Source organism: Hermetia illucens, chromosome 1 (assembly GCF_905115235.1).
Source record: "Hermetia illucens chromosome 1, iHerIll2.2.curated.20191125, whole genome shotgun sequence".
In the NCBI taxonomy this organism is placed as follows: domain Eukaryota; kingdom Metazoa; phylum Arthropoda; class Insecta; order Diptera; family Stratiomyidae; genus Hermetia; species Hermetia illucens.
Genome location: NC_051849.1, coordinates 96,019,074 through 96,045,301, shown reverse-complemented (window position 1 = coordinate 96,045,301; position 26,228 = coordinate 96,019,074). Strand labels below are relative to the sequence as shown.

Below are 26,228 nucleotides of genomic sequence, written 5' to 3'. Positions count from 1 at the left end.
CTGATGCAGAGAAACATGTCTTCTGGCAATTTCTCGATGCAAAGACTTGGAACGTGCCTGCTGATGGCTATATCAACATTGCAGGCGATCTTAATAGTCATGTGGGTGAAAAGGCCAGACGGCAACAGTTATCATGGGACCCCAACATCGGCCGTTGATCGCTGTCCTGCGAATCAAGCTGATAAAACAGTATGAGGAACGTACTAGCTCGCCGTGAATTAAATGGTGATGATTTCGTGAGAAGAAAAGAGAAATGATTTCACTTACGTGATTACCAACCATTACGAATGTGGAAGAATCGTGAAACCAAGTTAAAGACACGATCCATAAAGCGTCTTATGCTACTCTCAGGATCACCTAGCCAGGTAAGCGGTTCATCAACCGAGATACTTGGCTTTGAAATGACGATATTCAAATAAAAGTCTGTGCGAAGAAACGCCTCTACCACCGTAAAAACGCTAGCCAATTGGCTAGTCCTGAAATGCTGTAAAACGCTTCAAGGTCCTGATCCAATTGAATATTTGTGCTAGCGATTATTATATTATTATTGTAATTTGGTGAATTTTGCAGGACCGTACGGTAAAGTTTTGTTGGAAGCAAAGAACAATTAAAAAAGTATTGAGCTCGCAAACGCTGTTTGATGTGACGAAACTATGCGGGAAAATTGGCGCAAAAGTGTAATTTGCTCTATTTAAAAAAAGGTGAAAGTCTCCTCTCCTTATAGAGGAATATATTTGTTGTTTACATACAATGAAATGCTGTTAAAAATAAAGAATCAAAAGAGGGCTCGAACTCTTCTCAAAAATATGGAACAGGAAAAACAGGATTTCAACATGAAAAATCAACAATTGATCAGATTTTCCCAGTGAAGAAGAAGACAGTATCGATTGCTAGGTAATGTATAAAATATTGTCCAAATTTCAAATTTCACCACAACTGATTAAACTCATTACAACGACAATGAGTAATTCTAGCGCCCAAATAAAGGTACAAAACCAGCTAACAAAATGCTTCGAGACAAAGTCTATATTAAAGCAAACATTGCTACGGAGTATATAATCTGAAAGATTTCAGTTGATCTAAATGTTACGTTACTGTGCAAATCAACCTAGATAGTTAAATATTCGGATGATATATATATCTTGGCACGATTGAAAGGAAAGACCAAGGAGACTTTAATGAAGCTCGACGAAGTAGCGAAAGAAAGACGCCAATCAAACGTAATTGCAGTTTTTTGTACTGCAGGCCTTACAAAGGACAACAGCGAAATATACAAAATCAGCAGGCGTATCACGCTTTCCAAAAAAAACTGTTAGTACTAATTTTAAAAAATAAAAATGTATTCATGAAAACAAAGTTCACAATATATAAAAATTTAATTCGGCCGATTTGATTTGTTACTGCAGCGAGACGTGAACGATGAAGTAGGATGGAAAGCAAAAAGTCATTGATGTCGAACATCAAGTTCTCAGGAGGATTTTAGGCCCAGTAAGGGTGCACGACGGATGGCGAATAAAATACAACAGCGAGTTGTACTTATTATACGGTTGACCAGAAAGGCCAATTGCCAGGTCAAGAAGAGCGTATGAACGTCAGAAAAATTCTAGGCTGCTCGAAAGCAAAGTGAAAGGGAAACGCAAAGTGGCGAAAGTGGAATCCTCATACATACAAAAGGGGGTATTAAGTATAGTCGAATGGAAATCAAATGAAATGGCCGTTGAATACTTTAAGAAGTCGATATAGTTTTGACATTGGTTGCAGAGGTGAGGAATGCAGGGGTCGAGTAGGGTCAGTTATTTCAATGACCCGTTCTCAGAAACTACCCAGCCCAGCTATCTGAAAAATATGGTGAATATAGTGGGCCATGCGCATGTATCTGGGCCTCAAAATACTCTCCGTGATGGTACTTGCTAAATAAAGTTAATAATAGTATATTACCATACCTATTGTAGGAATATTTTTTAGAAATTGACTGGAAACCCCCCTTTAGTTTATCCTAGAATTACTTAGCAATGAAGGGCATATTATCTACCACGATACTGACAAGTTTGATCGAAATGGAGTTATAATAGGACAAAGCTGTCACTTTTGCGCAAATTTATAGTATTCTAAAACTTTGAATGTCAGTATCATACTAAAGTGAATAGTCTGATAAACTTAATGCACAATCATTACGTGCTAGATACAAATGGGACAAATGCCCACTTAAACATGCTTATATAAGCAATACACAAAACTTTTTATACCTGAAGTGTTTAGCTTTCCCGGCTTGCTTGTTGTTTTACTTTTACAAGAAAGTGGGGAATCGATGCGTGAATGAACAATCCGTGAAGTTACTTTTTGACCGTAGCGGTAACAAGCTATATAGCCAATTCTGACGTTTCTACCTGAACAGCAATAAAAGATACGTTTCTGAAAGACTCACAGGTCGCAAAAAAATGGATTTGCACTGAGCGAGATTCGAACCTTGGGCACGTTGAAAATTCTGCAGTATCTCTTCTCTTGTGACTTGATTTGAATTTGAATAATAGTGACACAAAATTCTAATGCAATCGTAAGATTGGAGTTAAAGAATTTAAACCTGACTCCAAAGAAACTGGATTCCGTCAGACGATGGCAATCCACTTCTTCCGAAAATCTCCTTTCGGAACAGCCAAAAAAGTTTCCTGCGAGATTTTCGCAGAGTTATTTGTGCAGTAAGGCACGAAACAATATTTCATCGTCCTCTTTGGCATTTCACGTGGGAAATTAATTTGACATTTTTATATTTTTATGAGTAACTGCCAACTGCCGGGCTACTGAAGTTGTGTGAGTTGCGACGTCACACAACATGGCGCGGACTTTTCAGTCTGTTTCAATTTGGTTGAAATTTGCACAACACCATAGAAGTGATTTCCGTCATTCGTTAAAATAAGGCGGGGAGTCTATTATCAAAAATGTTCTTTCTTCATTTTCTTTGGTGTTTGTTCCGTTCATATCCGGGTCGGCTCGTTGTGATCGGTAACTCCATTTTATTTTATCAAGGGCCTGATCTTCAAATCCCCATCCAGCGTATCAAGTCACTGTTGTTTCGGCCGGCCTTTTGGTTGCTTACCATCGACTTGCATTTACATGCGCAGTTACTAAAAACAAGAAGTGTGGGGATTGCGACCAAGCTTGACGAGCTCATGAACACTATTTGGTCTGGCGAAAAATATATAATAACGATGACAAACTCTGTAGCGAGAACTATGGCCGGATGTCGTTGTTGCGCGACACCATTCATTATTTTTTATAGTTGGCCAACACTCAGAACCATAGAGGGCGACTGCCATTGATAGTGATAGTGCCTATTTCATGGGGATCGGTTGACAAAAATTTAGTATTATTCAGATTTAATCTGAGATCGTGTTGCACGAGGCGATCGTTCCATTTTTGGACATGTTGTTTGATTGTTCTTTATAACAGCCTAGAAGGTTCGACTTGTCATTGGGGTATGTATCCAAAAGAAGTCCATTTAAATCATCATCTCATTTGAAAACAGAACTCGGTGCTGTAGTTAAAAGTCGTACTGGTCCGTACCACCCTCAAGAAATGGTTAGCTGGAAGAACTGCAAATAAAATACTATAGAGGCGAATCTGACATGATTTCAGGGGAAGAATTGCGACTAAATTCTAATAAAAAAACTTGTAAATATGCACGGGAAGTAACTTCCCCTTTTTTCCACCGCGCATCTTGTACATTTAAGTTGCATATTTTTATATATTATTTTGATGTATTTAGTAAACTAAGTGCCATAGAGAGAAAATTCGAGCCCGGGTTGAAAATTATGCGAGAAACTGGGTGCACAGTGAAAATTAGAATTCTTTGTTATTGAAATTTCTATACCGGACCCCGAGAAAACTTCAGAGGAATTCCCCCCTGTTTCTAACCCCCTCTTATGAGGCATGCTAAATAATTTTACTTTCAAATATACTATTATAAAATAAATAAATGGTAAATAATAAGTAAAATCTCTTCATCAGTTACACCCAATATCAATACTGACCCCAAACTCAAGATCAAACCCATTAACATTCCTTATAACGATATAAGCGCATACAACAAAGAGATTGAATAGTCATAATTCATTAAAAATCATAAAACTTTAAAATGACATTGAAGCATAATACCAATGTAACCATCCTCCAACTGAAAAACTAAGATCATAGAATGGCTCACCACCTTATCTCAAACTTAATATGAGTCATCAATCCGAATCAATCAGAACAATAAACAAAGCTGTCTAACCAGCAGAATTTAATATAGATATAGATAATTATCAAATCTGCCAAATGCATTATCAGCATTTTGCATCTTTTGTCTTAAAAACTATAAATATAGAGTAATAGTTAAGAGTGATTAAGTGAATTTATACAACAAGTGTAATAGTATAAATAAAGTGTTTGTAACCGAAAAGAACTGGAGCGTTTCATAGACCAGTCTTGCGAAAGAGACTTAAAACCATTTTTAAGGTTTTGTTAGTAAACATGTAAAAGGGGGGTGTAAAATTTTTTTCCACCAAGTATAGTCATATGGGGTATCAAATGAAAGGTCTCGATTAGTACTTTCCGAAGCCGGTCTTAGTTTTGAGATTTGTTAAGATGGCGGGAAGTGGGAAGGGTGCAAAGTGATGATTTCTTTAACGGACCCATTCTTAGAAACTATCCAATCGACAAATCTTAAAAAAATCATGAAGCTGCCTCTATACGGTGACCAGGCCTCAAAATACTCTCCATATCGATATCTGTTCAAATTAAGTTAATAATAGTATATTACCATATTTTTGGGAAAATTGAGTAAAACCCCCTTTAGGTGTATCCCAGAGTTATAAAAGTTGGTAGTAGTATAAAATATAATATCAACCATATTATCCCCAAGCTTGATCAAAATCATACTATTAGTAACAAAGTTACAGTAGCCCGAAGTTGTCTTTACCGTGTAAATTTACAACCCGAAGTACTAAATCTGTCATGTTAAATGCATATACAGAACGGGCTAAATACAAATGGGATAATTCTACACTGAAATATACTCACACAAGAAGCAAACAAAACCTTTCATACCTGAAGCGCCCAGCTTCCGGTTTCCCGACTTGTTTTATTGTAATATATTACAGCGAGTAATATAACTCGTCTCTAGTATCTTTTCCTCCACTATATATTCGAAACGTAACAAACTAGACCAAAATCGTACCCAAACCCAATTGGAAATAATAATAAACTGCGAAGCATTTACGTTCTGCTATTTTGTTTATAATCCCAGTACATTGCTATTAACTGGAATATTTAAAAGAACGTTTGCGGCGATTTTACTCGGTAATTTTCAAAACTTAGCCGAAATTTTATTTCGTTTCTAAAAGTCTCATCTACGTCCACGCCGGCAACACTTCCTCCCTCCGTGAAAGAGTGAGATAATCCGACCTAAGATGTTTCTATCTTTTCTTGGATCTTGTTTGTTCCGACTGGAGTATCTTCGACTTCTTCAAGAAACAAGTCTCCAGTCCGCTGACAGTTTGATGCGAGTCGTAGATACTTAGTTTGCTCCGAAGATTTTTCTGGGCTGAGTGCGAGCAAGTTTTCCGTCTTCCCGATCCAATTTCGATTGCCTGAGCGAAAATAATCCGGTCGGGCCGTAGTGAGGAATTTCCGCCAGGAAAATAACCATCGAAGAGTGAAGTGCGAGAACTCGCGTCGTAGGTAAGCGCGAAAAGAATTGTTAAGTATCTGCAAAACGCGCAGTGCATAGCATCTGAACCGAGCGAAGCGTATAAAAAGGGCGCTCCGCGGTGCGCATGCGTTAACACCTTGAATATTTGCTTTTGCGCTGGACGGTGCGCCAGCGCCAGCGCCAGGAACGTCCCGGAAGTGCGCTTCTAACGCTAAGTGCCATTGCGGTCGTGTCTAGACGCAGGTTGAGGAATGCCAGACCACACGCACGGCTGGCGCCAGGGAAAGGATCTGGGATGGTTTCCGCTGCGATCTTTTTATTGTGTTGCCGGTGCTCTCGGGGAAATGTGCCTAATTTCAATGAACTCGAAACCAATCGTAGCTGGAAGTTTCTCAAATTCTTAGATTTTGTGTAAATCGGCCCAGAAACACGACACATTCGTTCAAAGCAAGTCCAGGTGAAGCGTCTCATCCGACGGCTAATCGCGCTATTCTCTTTGTATCTATCAACCGTGCAGCTTTTGCATAATAATGGATATTGGAAATGTCAAAGAATTAGTGATATCGAATTTCAACAGAAAATATTAAAAGAACAAAAGCAGAAAGCGTGTAACCTTCCAGGAGATTTGGCGAACATCTATAGGATGAAATCGCACTTTTATATGTTTAAATTCTCAAAAAGTGCTGCTTGGGTGGTCCTAATTACTGAGATTTATTAACCCTGTAAGTTCGAATTCTCTGGCTCTTAAAAGTAACACAGAAGAGCGATATTTATTGAGGATATAAACAGTAACTAAGCAGGGTCGATTCGCGATTCAAATTGCCGGCCTGAAATTGTTATGAATTTAGTTCGAAGAGTCTTTACCAAGGAATTCACCGGTGAGATGATGTTAGTCCTTCAGTTAACAGCCTCTTGTCGACAATGTTATTTACCAGCTGGGATCATATCGAGACCAACTAAGTGTATCCTCGCGATACTTCTAGGGATTAAATTAATGTAAATAATTAGACGTTTTTAAGGTTTTGTGTAAAACAAAGAGATACTTGCAGATACCAGTCGTGTTATCCTTCAGTGCAGGTTCTCTATTCAACTCACATTTGCCCTGCAAGCGTTTTTAACATTGTCTGTCTGTCTGTCTGTCACACGAACTTTTCTCCAAAACGACTAAACCGATCCAAACAAAATTTGGTGGACAGATGGGAACTATGAAATCCCACGCATACAACGAGTGGTATAAATTTAGGCGGAGTTTAAAGGGGGGTTCCTCATACATGCAAAGGAGGGATTCAAAATTTTTTTCACCGGATATAGTTGTGTAGGGTATCAAATGAAAGGTCTCGATTAGTACTTTCCGTAACTGGTATTAGTTTTGTCGTGAATTGCAAACTGCGCGAGTGAGGAGTCAAAATGTACGCACTTAAGGTGAGACAGGACTCATTTTCGGAAACTACCCAACCTAACAATCCGAAAAAATCAGGGTGGTGCGCTTAGATGAAATTTAGGCCCCAAAATATGTCCTCCTTAAATTCATCCTAGAATGTCCATCCAGCATAGAGGACAATATTTCGTATACACGTGCCAAATTTCATGGAAATCTGGCCATTAACGCCAAAGTTATAGCAGTTCAAATTTAGCAATTTCGCGCGAATTTACTACTTCCAAAGCCATAAGCCATAAGATGCTGACGTCATAATTAGCGAGAATAATTGACATTCGCGTGAAATATTAAAGTCGGATTTATGAAGAATCTACTTTTACCTAGCCCTTTTTAAGGTTTTGTGTAAAACACTTATATGAAATCTAAGCCTCGAGAGATGTCCCATTCCGGTATCTGCTCAAATAAACTTACTAATAGTATATTACCAACTTTTAGAAATTGACTGAAAAACCTCCCCTTAAGTTCATCCTAGGAGTACTAAATTTTGCATAGAGGACAGTCTCATGCATAGACATGCCAATGGAAATCCGACTATTAGTATCAAAGTTATAGCAGTTCAAACTTATCCATTTCGTGCGAATTTACCACATCCTAAGCCATACAAATAAGATGTTGACGTGATAATTAACGAGAATAATTGACATTCGAATGAAATATTAAAATTCCATTTCTGAAAAATCTACTTCTTCCCAGCCCCTTTTTAAGGTTTTGTTTGCAAAACAAATAATAATAATAATAATCGTTGGCGCAACAGTCCATATTGGATCAGGGCCTTGAAGTGTGTTGGAGCACTTCATTCAAGATCGTAACGGTACACTACAATCCGCTGTAGGAGGCAATGTGGTCAGCGATTTGACTCAGGTACTCATTCACGATTTGACTCAGGTACTCATTCACAACTGAGTCGACTGGCATCCGACATCCAGTCATGATAACAAATTCCACCGCCACCAGTGAGGTTTGAGCCGCTACCTTCCGCTACGACAGCCCAGCGCTCTAACCACTTGAGCCATCCGGACACTGCAAAACAAAACCTTATTAAAATCGGTTCAATGTCTATCTGGCTGTGTGTATGTTACACGCACTTTTCTCAGAAACGGCTATACTGGTTGAAACGAAATTTGGTAAAAAGGTGGGAACTATGAACGCCCAGACATGCAGTGAGTGATATCTTTCTACGTTGAGGTAAAGGAAGTGTAAAATTTTTTTTTACCGAATATAGTCATGTTGGTCTTGATTAGTACTTTTCGAATCCGTATTAGTTTTGAGATTTGTTAGCAAAGCCGGTGAGTGGGAGGGGTGGAAAGTGATAATTTCTTTAACGGGCCCATTCTCATAAACTATACAACCGAAAAATCCGAAAAAAATCACGAAGCTGCCTCTATACGGTGTCCAGGCCTCAAAATACTCTCCATATCGATATCTTGTCAAATTAAGTTAATAATAGTATATTTCCATATTTTATTCGAGAGTTATAAAAGTCGGTAGCAGTATAAAATATAATATGAAGCATATTATCTCCAAGTTTGATCAAAATCATACTATTACTAACAAAGTTACAGTAGCTCAAAGTTGACTTTACCGTGTAAATTTACTGCAACTAAATATCAATATCACACTAAAGTGAGTGGCCTGACACGCTAAATGCATATACAGAACGGGCTACATACAAATGGGATAGTTCTGCATTCAAATATGCTTACAGAAGAAGCAAAAAAAACCTTTTATGCCTGAAGCGCCGAGCTTCCGGTTTCCCGACTTGTTTGCATCTGTTGTAGGTTAAATTCTTCCCATTTGCTAATAATATTAAACTCATAGTGTGAGGCGTATGAGGTTGACTATTATCAATACCGGGCTTTCCATCAAATGATTTATTTAAATCGCTTTCTAAAAAATAGAGGGCAATGAAATTTTTAGTTATGTGACACGGAGCTGTTGTGCATTCGTCCCTCCTTACATCTTTTTTTTCTTCAGCCTTTGTCCCGTTCACAAGCGAGGTCGGTTCGTCGTGATTGGTTTCTCCATTTTATTTTATCAAATGCCTGAATTGGATGTACTCGCGAGGCTTTTAAATCCCCATCCAGCGTATCAAGCCACCATCGTTTCGGACGGCATTTTGGTGGCTTATCATTGACTTTTTCGATGTTCAAACTAATATTGGCAAATGAATTCTCGTTAGCGCGAATGACGTAACCATTCCATCGAAAACGCCTCTTTCCCAGTTTTTCCACAATCGGTGCAACCCCATATCGATCGCGGATATCCATTGTCTTTTATAGTTGGCCAACGCGCAGAACTGTAGAGAGCGACAGGCGGACGACATTGCGGTAAATTTTAGATTTGAGACGTTCGCTGATACGTCGATCACAGAGAACACCAGTTGTGGAATGCCAGTTCATCCAGGTTGCGTTAATGCGTGAAGCAATTTCATTATGCAGTTCTCCATTGGTTGATAGCATTGACCCGGGATATTTAAATCGCTCGGTTCTAGGCAAGTCACGGCCATTGACAGAACTGAGCGATTTAAATATCTCGAATCAATGCTATCAGCCAATGGAGAACACAGAGAAACACAAAACCTTTTATACCGACTTTTTTTCTTTTTCGCGAGTATTTTTTTTGGTAACTATATTCCAATATTTCGGGGACAACTTGCTACTGCTAGACGTATGACACTGAAGAAGAAAGCAAGTGTCTGGAGATATATATTTTTAGTAATATGACAAACATCTTTTATTTAATTCAACAGTGTTATTAGATTCATATATTTGTATTTTGGTTTGGTTTGGTTTTTTTTACAATTCTACCTTAGGGAGCAATACATTTTGACGTTTTCCGGGTTCTGTGGTTGAACGTCGGGCTATGTATCCCCTTACCAGTAATGCTGTGTGGATGTCCATCATCAACAAGGGAGTGAACAGTCAACATTCATTTGTTACTACTGCCACAATCCTTTGCACACGTCACGGTTGTGCTTGTCTTCCTGTGTTTCACAAATGAAACGTTTGCATTCAGAGCAGACTATGTTGACTTCCCTATATTTTTTTCTGGGAAAATATAGGCATCTTCCCCTCTTCGGGATCTCGTGCTTGGCGTTAATGGGGTGCTTTGGCCCGCTCTATTGCTCGCACCAAATACTTCAGCAGCTACAAATGTTCTGATTACAAGAAGGTTGAGACAAATTGGATAATTTGCTCTTAGCAGAATGTTTAGTTTTATCAGTTTCTTACCTAACTCCAACAAGAATCGATTTCGGATATTTTTCTATTGGCTTTTCTAGTGTTTGTTTTTCGATATTTGAACAAGTTTACCTCCCTATGTAAGGAACGTTGAGTGCCTGGCAGTTCCGTGTACACAGTTAAAAATTCAAAAACCCTCTAGTTTTAATGTGCCATTTACACAAATTACTTGTCTGGAAAGCCCTGTATTGATAATAGTCAACCTCATACGCTTCACACTAGGAGTTCACCATTATTAGCAAATGTGAAGAAGTTCACCTACAACAAATAAAACAAATCGTGAAGCTGGAAGCTGCACGCTTCAGGTATGAAAAGTTTTGTGTATTTCTTCTATAAAAATATTTGAGTGAACATTTGTTCCATTTCTACTGAGCATGTAATGTATATGCATATATTATGTCAGAATGTTTACTTTAGCGTGATACTGACATTCAAAGTCTTAGAATTTGCATTGAATTGATAATTTTGACCTACTATTACTTCGTAAGTAGTAGTGCGAATTCCATCCATTGTACGATCGTGCCTTGTATTATAGTCTATATCGCCGCAAAATTTCATAATTCTAGGATGGACTTGAATTTGAGCAGATATAGGTATGAAGGTTATTACGGAGTCTAGGCACTGTATGGTGGCAGCTTCGTGATTTTTTCAGATTTTTCGGTCGAGACGTCGAGAGGTTTTGAGAATGGGTCCGTGAAATAAATGACCACTTTTCAGTCCCGCCCTCTATCCCCTTGTGCATTAAATGTCTGAACTGAGACGAGCTACATGGCTATATTTGGTGTGGAGACTCCTCTTAAATTCTATTAGAACGATGTAGCTTACTGTATGGGTAGTCATCCACAGTTCCCACCTTCCCACCGAATTCGATGTTGGTATAATCACTTCTGAGAAAAATCATTAGCATCCTCAACGGCGCAACAACCGGTATCTGGTCTAGGCCTGCCTTAATAAGGAACTCCACACATCCCGGTTTTGCGCCGCGGTCCACCAATTCGATATCCCTAAAAGCTGTCTCGCGTCCTGACTTACACCATCTTAGGCAGGGTCTGCCTCGTCTTCGCTTTCTACCATAGTTATTGCCCTCTTAGACTTTTCGGGCTGGACCATCCCCATCCATACGGATTAAGTGACCCGCCCATCGCAAACTATTGAGCCGGATTTTATCCACAATCTGGCAGTCATGGTATCGCTCATAGATTTCGTCATTGTGTAGGCTAGGGAATCGTCCATCCTCATGTAGGGGGCCAAAAATTCTTCGGAGCATTCTTCTCTCGAACGTGGCCAAGAGTTCATAATTTTCTTGCTAAGACCCAAGTCTCCGAGGAATACAAGGACTGACAAGATCATTGTCTTATACGGTGAGAACTTTGACCCTAGCTGAGACGTTTCGAGCGGAACAGTTTTTGTAAGCTGAAATAGGCTCTGTTGGCTGCCAACAACAGTACGCGGATTTCATCCTCATAGCTGTTGTCGGTTGTGATTTTCGACTCTAGATAGGAGAAATTACCAACGGTCTGAAGCTTGTAGTCTCCTATCTTTATTCTTCACGTTTGACCAGTGTGGTTTGATGTTGAGAGAAAAATGCGTGTTTGTTTTACGCGCGAAATTAATAAGTTTTAACTGCTATAAATTTGACACTAATATCAGGACTTCCACAAAACTTTCCAGTGTTATGCGCGACACTAATTTTCATGCTGCTGTATGTACTTAAGGAGGCTTGCCGGTCAATTTGGTAGTAAACTATCATTAAGTTTATTTGAGCAGATATCAGAATGGTATATATTTTGAGGCCTAGATTTCATATAAGTGCACTGCTCTATACATTTTTAGATTTTTGGATTGGGTTGTTTCCGAAAAAAGTCGTGCTCCATCCTAAGTTTTCAGATTTTTACCCTCACTCACACATTTTGTATATTACGTCCAAACTAAAATCTACCTTGAAAGTACTAATTGATACTCTACACGTGTACGTTAGGTGAAAAAAATATTTACTTTCCCGCTTTGTATTTAGGTGGAGCCCCCTTTTAAACTCCACGTAAATTTGTGTCACTCACTGTATGCGTGGGATTTCATAGTTCCCATGTGTTCACGAAATTGTGTTTGAATCTCTTGTGGCGAGCACTCGCCGGTCATCTTGGGAGAGCGGGTTCCACTGTATGTTGTAGCCAGAAATAAAATTTGTCGCCCCTCCTTAATGTGAGGCCTATCCACAGCCACTTCCGCCTTCCGATCACATTGCCCACGGGTGACAGGCCTGTGCGTCGACCAATTCTTTGTTTGAAATAATATTAAGCCAGAGAACTCCGATGTCATGACGCAGATAAGTGTTGACGAATGCTTTGGACTTTGAAGTAACAGTGGAGATTGAACGATGCCTTCAGTGCTCTGCCCTTTAATGCAGACAAGGAGAGAGCGATGATCCATCAGGCTAAGAAGTTTGGTTTTGTTGGTGTTTACCTTCAACCCAATTCTACTTGCCTCTTTTTCCAAATTTAGAGCCATTTGGCTAAGGTCCATGACCCGGTGAGAGAATAAACAGATGTCATCAGTGTAGTCGATGTGGTTGAGGAAACATGTCATCGTCCACTAATCTTCTCCATGTATTGCAAGGAATAGGTGAAGAGCACCCCAGATACACTCCCTATTGATGCTGTCAAAAGGCTTTTCGAAATCAATAAAGAGCAGGCGAAGCGAAGATCTAAACTCCGCGCACTGTTCCAAAATGATACGTAGGGTGTTGATGTGGTCATTGCAGGAGGATCCAAAGCAGAAACCAATCTGCTCTCCGTTGATCAAGCTTTCGGCAGAGAGTACACAGATACTTCTCCAATTGTTACATTCAAAATGGGTGCCGTTATTCGTGAATCTCAACGATTATCTCCTTTTTCCACTCTTTGGGAAAGGTTCCGGATACGAGTGGAAATACCAGATCTGCACAAACTGCAGGTGCAATGATAAATAACTCTGTTCCTCGGGTTTAATTTGTTTGAGGGCATTGATGAACAAGTCGATTTGTCCTCTGAAGTGTTTCTTCCACCTTTTCAACTAATTTTAACTTCGTTCACAAGACTATCGAAATATTTGTGACTACATGCAAGTCTTTCGTGATATCGAATTGCTGGACCTCGGCGCAATACCGGGATGTCTGGAGTTCCTTATTAAGGCAGGCCTAGATCGGATACCGGTTGTTGCGCCGTTGATGTCGTGCGTCATGCCCCCCATCATTCGCAGCACTCGATCCGCTTCCAGGCCGATGTCAGCGCCTTTCTTGTTACGCACATCCAGACGACAACTCCTAAGTTTACTGCTAATCGCAAAGTGGTCAATCTAATGGCTGGTACGGTGTCAGTCAGTGGAAACCCAGCTGACTTTGTGGCCAGCTTTGAGTTCGAACAATGTACCACCAATGATGAGGCGGAGGAACCGGCAAAAATCCGCAAACCTCCCACCATTATCGTTACGGTCGCCAAGACAGTGCTTCTCCACCACATGTCCGAGCGAGGTGTTGTCATAGTATCCCTCTGCATTCAGATCACCCGTTACGATTACAATGTGACCCTTAGGAAGCGTGGCGCATAGCAGTATACAATTGTGATGCTGCTTAACCTGGATCGGAGTCTTGGAGTCCGAGGTCTGCCAGAAAGGAGCTCCCAGGTGGAGAGAACACGCCTTGCGCTGACCATTATAGACAATCCAACATCGGATTCACGTGTGTTACCTATCGGTTTTTTCAGAATATAAAAGTACATTGCCGCAAAGAGAAGCAAATACCCTCTAGAGTCCCACCATCTTATTTCAGTTATGCCCAAAATATCAAGCTTATATCGTTGGAATTCTCTCTGAGGACCACTCACAGTCCGTTTTCAACTGCCAAAGATCTTCCACATGAGTCTCTATCCGAGGTGTTGTCGTTTCAGTAGCAGTACAGTTTCGAAATTTCCCACAAATTTTTATTCCTTTTAGTCGCCTTTTATGACAAGCATGAGAGCCATTAAGTGTTTTATTGATCGCCAACTCACAGAGTAACACAAACATGTAAGACCCTTACAAATTGGAAAAAAATGCAACCAGTTCATGATGTTAACAAGTAGCAAATAGTGCCTGTTCATTCTGAACCATTATATAAGGATAATGAAACGATCGTCAAAAATGTTTGCATAGTGTGATTATTCTATGTTTACATGAGTTGCTATAGCCCAACTTTGTTATGAACCGCTAGGAAAGCACTATTTGCATATATAGATGACTATAAGGCTCTAGACGTTGGATGTTCACGTGATAGTATTCATGATAAGGACGAAGAGGAGTGCAGAGAGTGCCATTCCTTGATGAACACCGATAGATATGTGGGGCGGCTTTGATGTATCTGCCACGCTACGAACTCTACACTTTGAATTATGATAGAGTGATTTAATCCTGCCAAATATTTCAATTTGGCACCATGTATTTTCGCAATGCATGCCGGATGATTTCCCGTAGAACACGGTCAAACGCCTTCTCTAGATCAAAGAGGACAATGTAGAGAGTTTGAAATTCCTCTATGAGCAATGTAGTGAGTGTAATTTCATAGTTTTGTGTAAATTCAGGTTAGTTGGCAGTAATTTTAACGATGTTACCAATATATTTATTATGATAGCTAAGCAAATTTTTCTTTGAAATCTGCTCAAGTATTCCCATTACTTGCCCGATTCAACTCCACACCAATTTTAATGATATTGCCCCCAAGCATTTTTTTACATATTTTTATATAAAGAGGTTTTAAATTTCAAAGAAACTGAAGTCATAAACGCTTTTGTAAATAGAAAATTAGGAAGTAAAAAAAGTCGGAAAGTAAACAGTTCAACAAGTGATTATAGCATTATAGGCATATACAAAACGGATGTTGATGATTTCGCGAATTTATTTTATTATTGTATCTTTCTGTGAATATGAACTCATAAAAAGTTTTCAAATCTTACAATTAAAGGAGAGATGTAATAGTCTCCGAAAAAGGCCGAAAACTTAATTGAGTACCATTGTCTGAAACAACACCTTATTGAAATCTATTCAATGTCTGTCTGCCCGTCTGTCATACCCGATTTACTCGGACACGGCTAAACTTAAGGTCACGAAATTTGATGAGATACTGTGGTCTACAAAATATTTTACATGCAACGAGTGACGTCATTTTGCGTTGGTTTAAGGAAGCTCCCCGTACTTGCGAAAGCGTGTGTAAAATTATTTTTCTCTAGAACATGACTATGTGAGGTATCAAATGAAAGGGCTCAATTAGTAATTCTTGAGAATGATTATATGATATTTCTAATACTGGGTGACGACTCGGAATGTGTACTCTAAAAAGTGAAGTCTCGTTCTCAGAGCCTATCCAGCCAAAAAAATTGGAAAAACTCACAATGGTGCATCTACATGAAATGATCTAGACCTCAAAATACATTCCATTCAGATATATGCTCAAACAAAATTAATAAGAGCATATTACCGTATCTTAGAAAGAAAGGAGGTAATCCTTAGAAGTACAGCATGATATCAGCATATGTTAAGTGATAATGTAAGGCACAATTCTAGAAATTTTGTTTATTAATGAAGTTATAGAAAGTCATAGTTTTGTATTTCATTATATCTTAAGGTGAATGTGACATCATCATCATATAAAGTGAACCTATATGAATGTATAGCAATATTTTAGTTTCCCTTTTTTGCCTTTTTTTAGTCATTTATGTATCAGGAACAGCGGCAAAAAAAACGCACAAAGGAAATTATTTCCCATTTATGAATTGTTAGCCCCTTTTTCCATACTTATTATGTATGTGTTCTGCATCTGTTGGCATGGAGCTAATTATTGGGGCATTTTGTTTCAAATGTGAAGTATTTCTCAATGGTCTTTAGCTGCACTCCGCGTACGTGGTACTTCAAATAATTAAAAATATCTAAAAAAACAAGGACTAACGGTTTCACCCAGGCCAGAGGCAACTCATCAGATGCTGCCTCACCTCGTTCCTGGGAGCAGTGTGACTGAAAGTGGCAACAGGTGGAAAACGCTGCTTAATATAATCGCTAAAACACGACAAGGGTGCGAATTATACCCAAGATAATAGCTTGAGCTTAAGCTAGGTTAAAGTTAGATTATTGTTTGGGATATGAGGGATCCTAAGTCCATATCCACATGATGTTGGACCGGACCAAATGGAGGGCCGCTTACTCCCACGTTTTTGGTCCCTCCTCGTTTGGACGCCTTGTTTAGCACATAGCACCCAAGCATTCAAAAACAAGGACTATCGGTTTCGTATCCATTTGTTCCGATCCAACATGTGGATGTAGACTTAGGATCCCCCATATCCGAAACACTAATCCAAATATGTACTTTCAATTGGATTGACGTCACGTGGCTGTTTGGAGCAGCAGCGCAGCAACAAGTCGTTTGCGAAGATAAACGGCCGTTTCATGATGATTGCTTTGAGGCTGATGCCAGCGCCCCTCTTTAGAAGCAACTCCTAGAACTGCTAATTGCAGTGTACTAACTCTGATTGCCCCTACGGTGTCGGCCAGCTTAAATCCAACCGGCCTTTTGACAAACCCTACATTTGAACAATGTGCAACTAATGACAAGGCAATGAAAGCTATCGAAATCCATAAACATCTCACCGTTACAATTACGGTTGCAAAAGCTTTTCCTTATCGCATGTCCGGACCAGAGTCAAAACCTATCTTGGCGTTCGACTCATTCGTCACAATTCTTTCTCTTGGACTGTATTCAATTGCTCATAAGAAATCTCCTTCTCTTCTCTAACGGAGGTTTCCATGGGTGCGTAATACTACTATTGAAATGTTCCTCATTATGGATCGGAATGTCCGAAACCCGCTACCAAATAATGAGAGAGCACCATGCACCGCATTCACGTTTGCTTCTGTCAGGCAGATCGGAGTACAATAGCACAACGCCAGAAGAGGTAGAGCGATGAGTCCCACCATCTAACCTCACTTAACACCAGAATGTTCAGCTTGTAAGGAAAGCGATCATTCTGGGGTCCCTCGATACCGTTGCCCGAGGTATGAGTAACGTTTTATTGACACGAAAAGTTGTTATTGTTATCTCTTTTTGTCTTCTTTTCTGGATAGCTGAGTGGTTAGAGCACAAGGCTGCCGTACAATCGGATTTGTATCATGATTTGACATCGGATACCAGTCGACTCAGCTGCGAATGAATGCCTGAGTTAAATCAGGGTAATAATCTCGGTCGAGCGCAATACTGACCGCATTGTCTCCTATAAGGTACTGTAATCCTGTAGTTTACTGTTACGATCTTGAATGAAGTGCTCTAACACACTTCAAGGCCCTGATCCAATTGGATTGTTGCGCCTACGATTATTATTATTTGTCTTCTTTTGCGACAAACTGAGAATACTTTAAGTCACTATCTCAGTGTGGTAGAGATGCAATCGATTAATAGCGAAACATTAGCAAGATATTTGAAATAATAAGGTAGTGTTTGTTTTTCGCTAGTAATTAACTGTTCTAATTAAGCAAATTTATTTATTTATTTTATTTGCATATACCGACATTTCCGGAACCAATTGTTCCCTCCGTCAGTGCTACATGTATTAACAAGGCTCCAACTACCCACTAAGACGCCTGTGTACTTGGCCATTCAGACTATAGTGATTCGTTCCTCCTGCTTTCTCAAGCACTTCTCGAGTCAACATTTGCAGTTTATCGAAAAACATTTATTGATCTTAATGAGGTTTTCTTTTCCTTCTCCATATAACCCATCCACTTCTGGTCCGGGAAACACAATTCTTACTTAGAATTATCACTTATTAAAGATAAAAGTTATAATTCTATATGTCTACCCACACGATAGAATTTAATATTTTCCCATGTCCGCGTTGTGTCTAGAATAGAAATTAGAATGCATTACATATTCTCTTTCTTGAAATTATTAAAAACAGTAACGGCGTAGAAATTTGTATTATAATTTACGTACTTAATTGCGTTATATTTAAGTTGACATAGTTCATTCTCTCCGACTTTGACCACCATCAAGAAACAAAAAATTAATTGAAAAAAAATGTTACTATCTGCGGTATCATAAAAGTGTTCATCTGTAGCAAAGGGTCGGTGTTAAGAAATAACCAAATAGAAAACGAGGAAGTGAGCACAGTGGGATGTCGTCTGTTTAGGTCCTGACAAGATAAAACGAAAGTGGGTAGACGTTAATTGTCATTGTTATCTGATTTGATCCTTTGATAATTGCATGCATATTGTGAAAAGGGACATCCACCCATAGTGGCCATTTACAATTAGTGCATACATACAGATATATTAACTTATCCTTAGAAATGAATCATTGGAAATTAAGATGGCCAAAGAGCCACTTAAGCTAGACAATACAAACTACGTTTTACCTTTTCAGGTATGGGCGGTATGAAGTTTTTATGTGTGCTGGCACTGTCGGCCTTCGGAGTGTTGCTGATTGCTTCATATGCCGATTCATGCAACGAGTACGTTTGTGCCTCCATTGTTTCGAAATGCCTCCTAACTCAAAGCTGTAAATGCGATTTGAAAAACTGCACTTGCTGCAAAGATTGTTTCAGTTGCTTGAGTAATCTTTATAGCGAATGTTGCAGCTGTCTAGGTAATCCGCAAATATTGTAGCAATGTTAGTATTTTTCAATTATATTTTTACTTTTTTAAGATTTGTGCCCAAAACCGAATGACACAAAAACCCCGAAAAAATCACATTTGGATGAATTCGAGGGCATTCCTGGTTTATTTGACGCTTTGGCAGGTGAGGCTGATGAGGACAAATGGACTACATTTACTTTTCCAGTGGACTTTGATTCATTATTGACGGGATCAAAAGTAGAAAAAGATATTAAATATTATTTGCGTAAGTACGAAGATTTTGCTATAATTATAAATCATAACGTTAAATCATCTATGCAGATTCAAATGAGCAAAATGTGGACGTTGCACTTAAAGAACGAGAGGACATCGTGACTTACAATTGTACAGTGGTTTATATTAATCAGTGCTTATCTTGGAACAAATGCCGACAAAATTGCCAAAGCATGGGTGCTAGTAGTTGCAGGTAATTAATTCTATTTACCAATGAAGGGAAAACTATTCATGCCAATCTATTATTTTTATTAGTTCCCTGTATCGTTTTAAGTTTTTTTGGAAGAGGTATTAGCCCATTGTGCCTATCTGCAATGAATAATTAAAGCGGCGTTGAAGCAAATTGATCGTTATTCATTAGGATAATTGTTCTTCATTGTGGCGCCTATCTTCTTCATACCAACAGCAAACAATTTTGTTTATAAACATTGCGTTTGGGAAATAGGTTCTCATAGCGCAGGAATACAAATTTGGTTTCATTGAGAATCTTGCCATTATTTGCCTATGCACCATTTCATTTATATCGCTCAGGCAGATTTTTTGATATTCAGAAAGTTATGAGACAGCGCATTCACCCATTGTTGTTATATGAAAAAAAGTTTGTTGTACAAAAAAGTGGCTCTGTCAAATAGCGTAGCTAGTCACAAAACCGACGTCTTTTAAAAAAAATACTCTAGCTACTTGTTTATTTCTTTTTCTGAAATTTGGCGCGAATTTAGCGTTGTTGTAGGTGCCATCAGGGTATTGGAGGTGCTTGAGAAAAGATAGAAGCAGCATAAAGGACGTCACCGATAACGAGAAGATGGAGCGGACTCCGCTTTGGACATCCAATTCCTCAGAGATTTTACCTCGATGCAACACGTGGCATTGTTCGCCATTGTATGTTGCACCGGTAATTGTTGTTAGTATATTCAAAGAAAGCATTCGAGACACATTTCCTGTTGACCCTGTTGAAATTCCTCTGGAAATCGATGCATGTTATGGTGAATATTATTCTATTATTGCTTTTTCGAAGAAAAAACGGATTTGCCAGACATCATCGTCAGAAATCCATTATCTTTCTAAGAAGTTTATGAATTCAGCTGGCAGTGGTGTGTGTTCAACCCTCAACTTTAACACGTAGTACAGTTTTCGATTATTATAAAATACATAGTTCCGTTTCCAACATTAAAATTGGGACTGGTATAATATCCAATGTCGACTCTATATGCCTCCCCAATCGGTAAATCATAATCTGGTTGAACATGTGCAGCATCTGCTTGAACTCCAGGTCCATATGTGGTACATCTCCTAAAAAATTGTTTCCACAAGGCATCATAGGAAGCTGGGACGAAATTTCTCCATATGTGTTTCAGTACCCTCCCAATTTGATGCATTAAAATTGAAGTTCAATTTGGTTGGTTTTTAATTAGAATCGGTTCATTTTGATTGCTAGGCGAATAATTTTGTTACGGTCGGTTAAGCTCATTTCCTTTCTCGTGTTATCTGCATTACGTGGAAATAAATGTTTTGGTCTTTTCATTGGATCGTCTGCGTCTAGTATATGTGCCTAGGTGCGCGCTCTTTAACTTACTCTTTCCTAAAACAATTTTACAATATTCCGTGGACACAAAAGTGGACATGACACAAAAAACAACACCAGGGCTGAACATTTTTTCTTTTTGCTTGAAACTAAGTACGTTCATATAAAATTACTATTTAGTACCTTTTTGTCACATTTTTTAAAACCATAATTCAACTTAGCTTAAGCATCCAGTCTGAAAGTTTGATTCAGAGTAGCATCCAATCCCTAAACCTGGTTGTCACCAATATGTTGGGACTCCAGGAAATTCCCTCCTCGGTAACTAGGTATTTAGAGTGACTTTCGCTTATATACTTTTTTCATAACAGCTTTGTAGCCCGTATACCACGGGTTCGTGCTGGCTTCGAAAAAAATCATGTGTTGCCGACCAATACTCGCTTCACAGTCCTGTTTAGGACAAGCGATGCATGCGTCAGCAGGATACGCTAGCAACTAAGCAAATGTGCGGCGTGCCCGTCGGACGCGCCAACAATCGGAAAAAGTGCGGGTGAAAAGCGGGACTCGGCCTAATCGAGCAGGATCCCGCGAAGAAGGGCGTAAGAGTGGAGTTTATTATTTTCGGCGCTGATTAATGTTGTAGAAAAAAGGCAATGAGTTTCAATGTAGAACTTCCTACACATGTAACTTTCTCGCTTGCAACTTCGAAGACTACTTTCGAAATCTCGGTATTATTCGTTCAGCTCCTGGTGATCTTTGTCCTATGACTCCGCGCTAGGAGGCAGGAAGGCTTTAAAGTCTCAATTTCAGGTTTCCTCTTCGAGAGGAAACGTCGACTCAGTTACGAGTTGGGACAACTGTTTCACCTTCTCCATCGCCGTTCACTTTACCTTCCTCTAAAACGACCAAAAATGTATCGTTCTCAAAAGCCGCAACTGTCTACTAGGAACTCTTTTGTTGCCAATTCCTTTTTTTCTAATGTCAAAGACTAATGGCCTGATGATCAGTATGTGTGTAGTGTCCTCTCACGTGCCACCATTTCCTTCATAAGGGAGGCATTAATTCACGTTAGGGGATGCGTTCCATCGCTGGCAAGTATCATATTTAGCTGCGCAAAGGCTCCGCCACATGGTGTTCGTTAAATGGCTCCCCACTCCACAAACCACGTGTTGAAATTGCTGGTAATTCTTCTAGGGTTGTGTTGTCTAGCAATCTCAATATCTCTTCCATTGCGTTATTGTTTTAGTAGGAGGAACATTTATAGATATGTTTGCCGTTGATTTCCACTCTTACAAACCTGGTTCCCGGAAGGGCCATTGTTTCTTTAAATACCTTTTTCCCAATTGGCCACATCGCGTCGTTGCGTATCTTCTGCCCAAGTAACGCTACCATAATGCCTATATGGTATGCAAATTACTCCTATTACGAATGTCAACAGTTATCTGATTTTGAAATGGTTCCACTTTTTTCGTCCTCTCATTTACTGGTCCTACGAATAAACGTGTTTTAAACATTCGCCAAGCGGTCCCTTATCCGCACAAAGAAATCCCTTTGATAGTAGATTGGAATATTTCGCACGAATTTTTAAGTTCATCTGTCAGTTTCGTTACATAAATATAATAACCACGCTGTTAGAACAATAAACCTAGTTCGCTTCTAGGGTGTTGACTCTCTCCTTATCAGTTAGATGTATAGAATATGAAAAAAGACAATTCCAGGCACCTTCGCTAGGTATTTATCAATAAGTTTAAGTGAGTGTATGCTGCAATCGTCAAACGTCCTTTGGCTATCGAAAACAGACTATTATTAGTTTCTGGAATATCTACACGCTTCTTGACGATGGTTTTCACAATGCTCGCTTGCTCTAACTTGAGTCGGAATTGCAACTGGACGTTCGGGGCCTAAGCGAAGTAAGTTAGTGGGATTTTGGAGAATACTCCTATCCCTCTTGCGGCAATGTGCTTTTATACTCTGGAAAGCTAAATGATAGCAGATGTGAATCTGGTGTCGGTGCTTCTGACGGTTACCCCAAGGCGTGGTCTCCTGACCTGGAAGCCGGTTTATGACAGGCTTCTAACTGCAAGATTCCCGCAATTGTACAATACTACGCACCAACGGAGACTTCCGATGTAGTGGAGAAGGATGCCTTCTATGAGCAATTAAACGCAGTTCAAGGGAGGCTTTCTAAATATGACATTTTTTCGTGATATTTGATCTGAATGGTGGGAACTGACAATTTCTTGCTCGGACATGTAATGGAGAAACATGGCCCTGGCGACCGCAACGGTAATGGCGGGAGGTTCGAGGACAACTCCATCGCCTTGTCATTGGGGGCACATTGCTCGAGCACAGAGCCTGTCCTAAGGTCAGTTGGGTTTCAACTGACCGACGCCGTACGAGCAGTCAAGTCGACCAATTAGCGACCAGTGGAAGAATTATCTTGTTGATCGGACGGCGGCTATACTGAGTAACCCGCCTGAGAATATCGATGAGCATCAGGCCGCCATAATGCTCTTTTCTCGGGTGCTACATAGTTCATCGGGCACGTCTCGAGGGGAGGGTGGGGGATTGAAGGCTCTACTGATCGCTGCGAGTGATAGTGGGCGTGACGCGCTCAAACTCCAATACCGAACAAAATTTCGAGAAGTTCAACGTAGTGTACGCTGTGACTAGAGAGAATTTGCTATCGCGCTGCTCAACGAAGCAGAAGATGCCGCAGACGGCAATGATTTCAGGAATGTGATGCGGTATAGTATCACGAAGGAGTGCATGTATTCGCAAATCTTTCGATGATCCTGTGAAGGACGTCAACGGTCGATTTCTGAATTTCTGAATAACAGTTCGTAATCGTATCATATCAGATGAAGTTCCTCCTGTTGAAGATGAAATGGCTAGTCACCGTAACATACGGATACGGATTGTGCCTCCAGTTCCAACCTGGAACTGGATGTTACTCGACGCATTAGCAACACTACATCGGCTTCCACCGCCCTGTCTAAAATCTGGAAATGCAGTTAACTCAACACCAATATCAAGTTGAGACTGTTTTGTGCTAGTGTTCTCTCTGTGTTGCTATATGGAAGTAGCATATGGAAAGTAAACGCCACTGTTACCCAAAAGCTCCAAGCTTTCGTCAATACCAGGCCTGGTACTTATACGCACTGTAACCGGAAGTAGCAGTGGATCGATCGCACATTTTTGAGGGGCGACAATTGCATTGCAACATACGCCTCGCAGTGGAATCCACTCTCCCAAGGTGACCGACGATTGGGTGGCCCCGAAGGCACTTAGCGCAGAGCAGTAGAAGAAGAGTGCGAGCGTCTCGGGAAGTCGTGGGACAGCTGAAGGGTATTTCAGGTAACCGCGAACGTTGTGGCGTAGCTGTGGTTGACACGGTATACCCCACCAATAGGTAAATGGCAACCATATATAATAACAGCTTATTTCTAACTGGAGGGTAAATGGATAATTTACGCGATGAAATTTATACATATGATCTACGCAGAAAAATGGCATCACAGAATTCTCTTTCATTTGAAATCTTTTTGAAGTTTTTGTTGGGATACTACGCTGGTCAAACTAATTCATTCGAAATCGTTCGATTAATTTGCGTCCTCTTTCCTTGAATTTCATCAAATGAAACGCAAAATGAAGATTTCCCTACGTCCAATAAGGTAGGAAATAGATACATCATTAATACCGGTTCACTAGTCGAATCTGGGATCTATGTATATATTATTATCAAGTTTTTCGATTACTAAACTAAACATTAGATCATTGTCGTTTTTATATTTTCATGTGCCTTGTTTGCAAGAAAGTCTTTAACGATTGTAGCTTCAAAGCTTCTCAAATTCATCTTGACTCGTGCAATATATCCTCAATTGCCCAGAGAAATTTGATTTGATTGTGGAAGCCTCCAGCCCACTTCTTTTTAAGTTACTGTAAAATTTTAATTTAATGTTTTGAATGAGAAGCTAAAATATGAATATTTAACTTAAACTGTTTGACTTTTTCAATGCATCCTAGGTGGTTCCACGATGGCTGCTGCGAATGTGTCGGGTCGAAATGTATCAATTACGGCATAAATGAAAGCCGATGTTCTGCTTGCCCTGAAGAAGATGATATTCTAGACGATATTCCCATCGATGATTTGGACTATGGCGATGAAATGGGACCTTACGACGGAACCATAGACAATACCAACTTCTAAATATATTTATTTTGCAAATTTTAATATATATGTATATGTATATGAACTTAATGTCTAAATGTGCCTTATCATGAACAAAAACGATTTTTTTTCATTGTTTGAATGTAAAAAAGTACTAACACAAAAGCACACACTTAGTGGAAATTTCTTGTCTCGTAAGCTTAAAACTACAACAAACTAACATTCCAGGTTTTAGTTTTATGAAAAGAGTTATGTTGAATTGCCAGCTGAAAAGATATACAAAGTATTATTTTTGTATCCTGATTTTCAATGTTTTTATGGATGTTGTTTAACGGATAGGTGTAGGAAGGCTATTATTTAAAAACTATATAATAATTTAAAACAATTGTCAAATTTATATTCAACTGTACAGATTAATTATTTACAACTCTTAATACTCTTGATATTGTATCGACTACGAAAATTCAAAATGCCATATTTGAAAGTATCAATCTAAGGTTCATTTGTTCATTTGGAAAGGAATTTGATATAATGCGAACAGTCTTTAGCCCTAGTTGATACTCTAACATGTCGGATAAGTGTCTCTAACTCCTTCATTTTATATTTCCAGTGCAACTGATATTTAAAAGGTTTCTTTATTGATTGTGAAATTATATGAATTTTTACGAAGCCAAAATTGGAGTTAATTTTATTTACTAACGGTTTTGCGCATTCTTTCTTGTGCCTCTTTGGTATGGGCCAATGATGTTCTGGGCGTATGGGGCTATCCGACCTAGCAGCGGTAGCGGAGAATATTTTATAGATGGTACTCAGCAACGTGATACTTCTATAATTGCTGCACTGTATGATATCTCCCTATTTATATATGAGACAGATAATGTCGTCAGGCATTGATGCGGTATGCAGCATTCTTCCGTTCCGTTGCTAGCTTACATTCATCGTCAAACCAGCCATTCCGACTCCTTTTGCGGCTGGGGCCAAGTAAACATCTTGACGTTCATAAATTGATAGCTGAGGAGCAAAAAGGATGTGCAAAAGGCTCCTGAGGCACAAGACACAGCTTATAATAAATACGGAAGCTGTAAAGCAGGCTGTCCCCGGAAAACGAAATATCTCGACAGCCTACATCGATTATAAATGAGCCTTTGACTCCATATCACATTCGCGGTTACACTTGTAGTAATATGCTTGTACTATACAAATTCAACCCCAGAATGTGGTTCTTCTCCTGATAACAGTGATGAAGAATTGGAGCACGAAGCTATCGGTATCCT

At 39.5% G+C, this 26,228-nt stretch overlaps 1 protein-coding gene across 1 annotated transcript; it reads left to right on the top strand.

The window, feature by feature from the left end:
• The first annotated feature begins 5,505 nt into the window (after positions 1–5,505).
• LOC119654348 (protein twisted gastrulation) lies at positions 5,506–25,630 on the top strand. Its single transcript, XM_038059690.1, has 5 exons — positions 5,506–5,718; positions 18,780–19,001; positions 19,062–19,256; positions 19,313–19,457; positions 24,810–25,630. Exons 2-5 carry the CDS (start codon positions 18,782–18,784, stop codon positions 24,991–24,993), a joined length of 744 nt encoding a protein of 247 aa, XP_037915618.1. The 5' UTR covers positions 5,506–5,718; positions 18,780–18,781; the 3' UTR covers positions 24,994–25,630.
• Positions 25,631–26,228: the final 598 nt, after the last annotated feature.

Bases quoted from the DNA above. Each gene is read 5' to 3' on its own strand.
- LOC119654348 (XM_038059690.1), top strand. From the start codon at position 18,782: ATGGGCGGTATGAAGTTTTTATGTGTGCTGGCACTGTCGGCCTTCGGA. The intron at 19,002-19,061 runs GTAATCCGCAAA...TACTTTTTTAAG, and splicing joins CGAATGTTGCAGCTGTCTAG to ATTTGTGCCCAAAACCGAAT. The intron at 19,458-24,809 runs GTAATTAATTCT...AATGCATCCTAG, and splicing joins ATGGGTGCTAGTAGTTGCAG to GTGGTTCCACGATGGCTGCT.